This window comes from Nestor notabilis, unplaced genomic scaffold (genome assembly GCF_000696875.1).
Source record: "Nestor notabilis isolate BGI_N333 unplaced genomic scaffold, ASM69687v1 scaffold27598, whole genome shotgun sequence".
NCBI lineage: Eukaryota > Metazoa > Chordata > Aves > Psittaciformes > Psittacidae > Nestor > Nestor notabilis.
Window position 1 is genome coordinate 4,841 of NW_009940243.1, and position 2,568 is coordinate 7,408.

At 48.0% G+C, this 2,568-nt stretch overlaps 1 protein-coding gene across 1 annotated transcript in view; it reads right to left on the bottom strand.

The window, feature by feature from the left end:
• Nucleotides 1-2,568, bottom strand: part of TMEM209 (transmembrane protein 209) — an 11,413-nt gene that overhangs the window by 2,361 nt on the left and 6,484 nt on the right. The window contains 1 exon segment of the mRNA XM_010020241.1: nucleotides 1,911-2,008. Coding sequence (XP_010018543.1) covers nucleotides 1,911-2,008 — 98 coding nt within the window.

The window sequence follows — 2,568 nt, forward strand, 5'->3', positions numbered from 1 at the left end:
AGACGGAATCCTTGCTTCATTTTCCCAAGTAGCTACATGGTATGGAACTATATAATATTCAGTATTATATATAATACTGAATCCTACTGAGGTTGGAATTTTTCTGTATGAGACACTGCACAGTCAAACTGTTGGTCTCTGTCCTAGATAGATGAGATACAGGATCAAGATAGAAAAGAAGCATTGTCCATGCTTTACACATGAGGGACTGAGTGGTTAGGTTGCAAGGGGCTGAAAAATAAGACTCTGGCCCAGATGTGAATTTTAAGCATATCTTAGGAGAGGTGATCTCATGCTTACATGATCATTCTTTCTCTCATCATACAGTGTGGAGAAATTGTTATCTTCACTGTTATCTTAAAGACAAAGGTTATCTTGAAGGCTGGGTTGAATGAGGCTTTGAGCAACCTGTCTAGGGGAAGGTGTCCCTGCCCGGGGCAGGGGTTGGAGCTGGGGGAGCTTTAAGGTCCCTTCCAACACAAACCAGTCTGTTTTCTGTGATTATAACAGGATCTGTTTAACAGACACAACTAAAGAGTTTTTCCAGGCTAAATGCCAAAAGTCTCACAAAGTCTGGGACATGCTTTGTATTTCCTGCAGTGTGATTAACAGTTAATTGGTTGATGAGAAACTCGACATGAGCAGGCAGTGCGTGTTTGCAGCCCAGAAAGCCAACCATATCCTGGGCTGTATCAAAAGAAGCGTGACCAGCAGGTCAAAGGAGGTGATCCTGCCCCTCTGCTCTGCTCTCGTGAGACCTCACTTGGAGTAATGTGTCCAGTTCTGGTGTCCTCAACATAAAAAGGACATGGAGCTGTTGGAGCAAGTCCAGAGGAGGCCACGAGGATGATAAGACGACTGGAGCAGCTCCCGTAAGGAGTCAGGCTGAGAACGTTGGGGCTGTTCAGCCTGGAGAAGAGAAGCTGCTGGAGACCTCAGAGCAGCTTCCAGTGTCTGAAGGGGGCCTACAAGGATGCTGGGGAGGGACTCTTCATTAGGGACTGGAGTGGTAGGACACGGGGTAATGGCTTTAAACAGGGGAACTTTAGGTTAGATCTAAGGAAGAAGTTCTTCCCAGTGAGGGTGCTGAGGCACTGGAATGGGTTGCCAAAGGAAGTTGTGAATGCTCCAACCATGGAGGTGTTCAAGGCCAGGCTGGACAGAGCCTTGGGTGACATAGTTTAGTGTGTGGTGTCCCTGCTCATGGCAGGGGGGTTGGAACTAGATGATCTTAAGGTCCTTTCCAACCCAAACCATTCTATGATTCTATGATAATAGTAACTGGTTTGGGTAAGTTAATGTCAAAATTTCACAGCAAGTGTTTCATCCTATTGCCTATCAAGACACTAGGAGTTTCTCCCTGGCCAGTCACTAGCAAATATTTAATCATCTACCAAATATTTAATCACCTTCACAAACAGAAAATCAAATCCTATTTCAAGACTGACTTTGTACAACTTCAGCTCCCAGTGACTGCATCTCGTTACACCTTTGGCATCAGTTGTGAAGCTCTGACATTCTGAGCTCCTGGTTTTTATTCTCCCAAGTAACTGAAAATCATCTTATTTAGTTTAATATAATTATTGAGTTTAAACATACAGCAAGAGTTGCCCCAACAAGATCCCACCTCTCTGACTGCTACCTGTAGTTATCTGACAGATGTTTCAGAGGAGCTGAAGTAAAAGCCCAGCCTAAGATACACAATTGCATTGTTGTGATCTATGCAAAGTCCAATCCCATTTGCATTGTTCCCCAGGGAATATCACCACTCACAATGGGATTATCCATGGAAGTGATGCAAACAGGATTTCACCACATTCCTCAACAGTTACTGGTTACTCCCTCCAAACCCTTGTGCTCAAAGGCAGCCCAGTTTGAGCTGTCAGCTCAGGATGTCTTTGAATACTCACAGAGGAGTCCGTGGGCAGGTCTGTGTCCCACTTCCTGCCCTTGAAATCCCCTCCCCTGTTCCATCGGAATGAACTCATGCATCCTCCTTGGGACAGCTCTGAAAGCAACAGGATTCAGTTAAAGGAGATTCAAAGTGTATGAGAGCAGTAGCTGGTGGTAATTTCAGAGGCTTCATGTATGTTTCCAGTGTACAAAATCAGAAACATTCAACTAATTAAATGCTTGTAAAGACATGGCCCAGCAGCATGTGCTTGAGCCCAGAACCCCCCCCGTGTGCTGGATGCACCCCCAGAGCGTGAGCAGCAGCTCAGGGAGGGGATCCTGCACCTCTGCTGCGCTCTGGGGAGACCCCCCCTGCAGCCCTGATCCAGCTCTGGGGAACAGCACAAGAGGGACGTGGAGCTGCTGGAGGGAGGCCAGAGGAGGCCCCGGAGCTGCTGCGAGGGCTGGAGCAGCTCTGCTCTGGAGCCAGGCTGAGAGAGCTGGGCTGGGGCAGCTGGAGAAGAGAAGGCTCCTGAAGGGGACACCTTAGAGCAGCTCCAGTGCCTAAAGGGGCTCCAGGAAACCTGGAGAGGGGCTTTGGACAAGGGATGTAGGGACAGGACAAGGGGAATGGCTTGAACCTGCCCGCGGGGAGGCTGAGATGGGCTCTTGGGT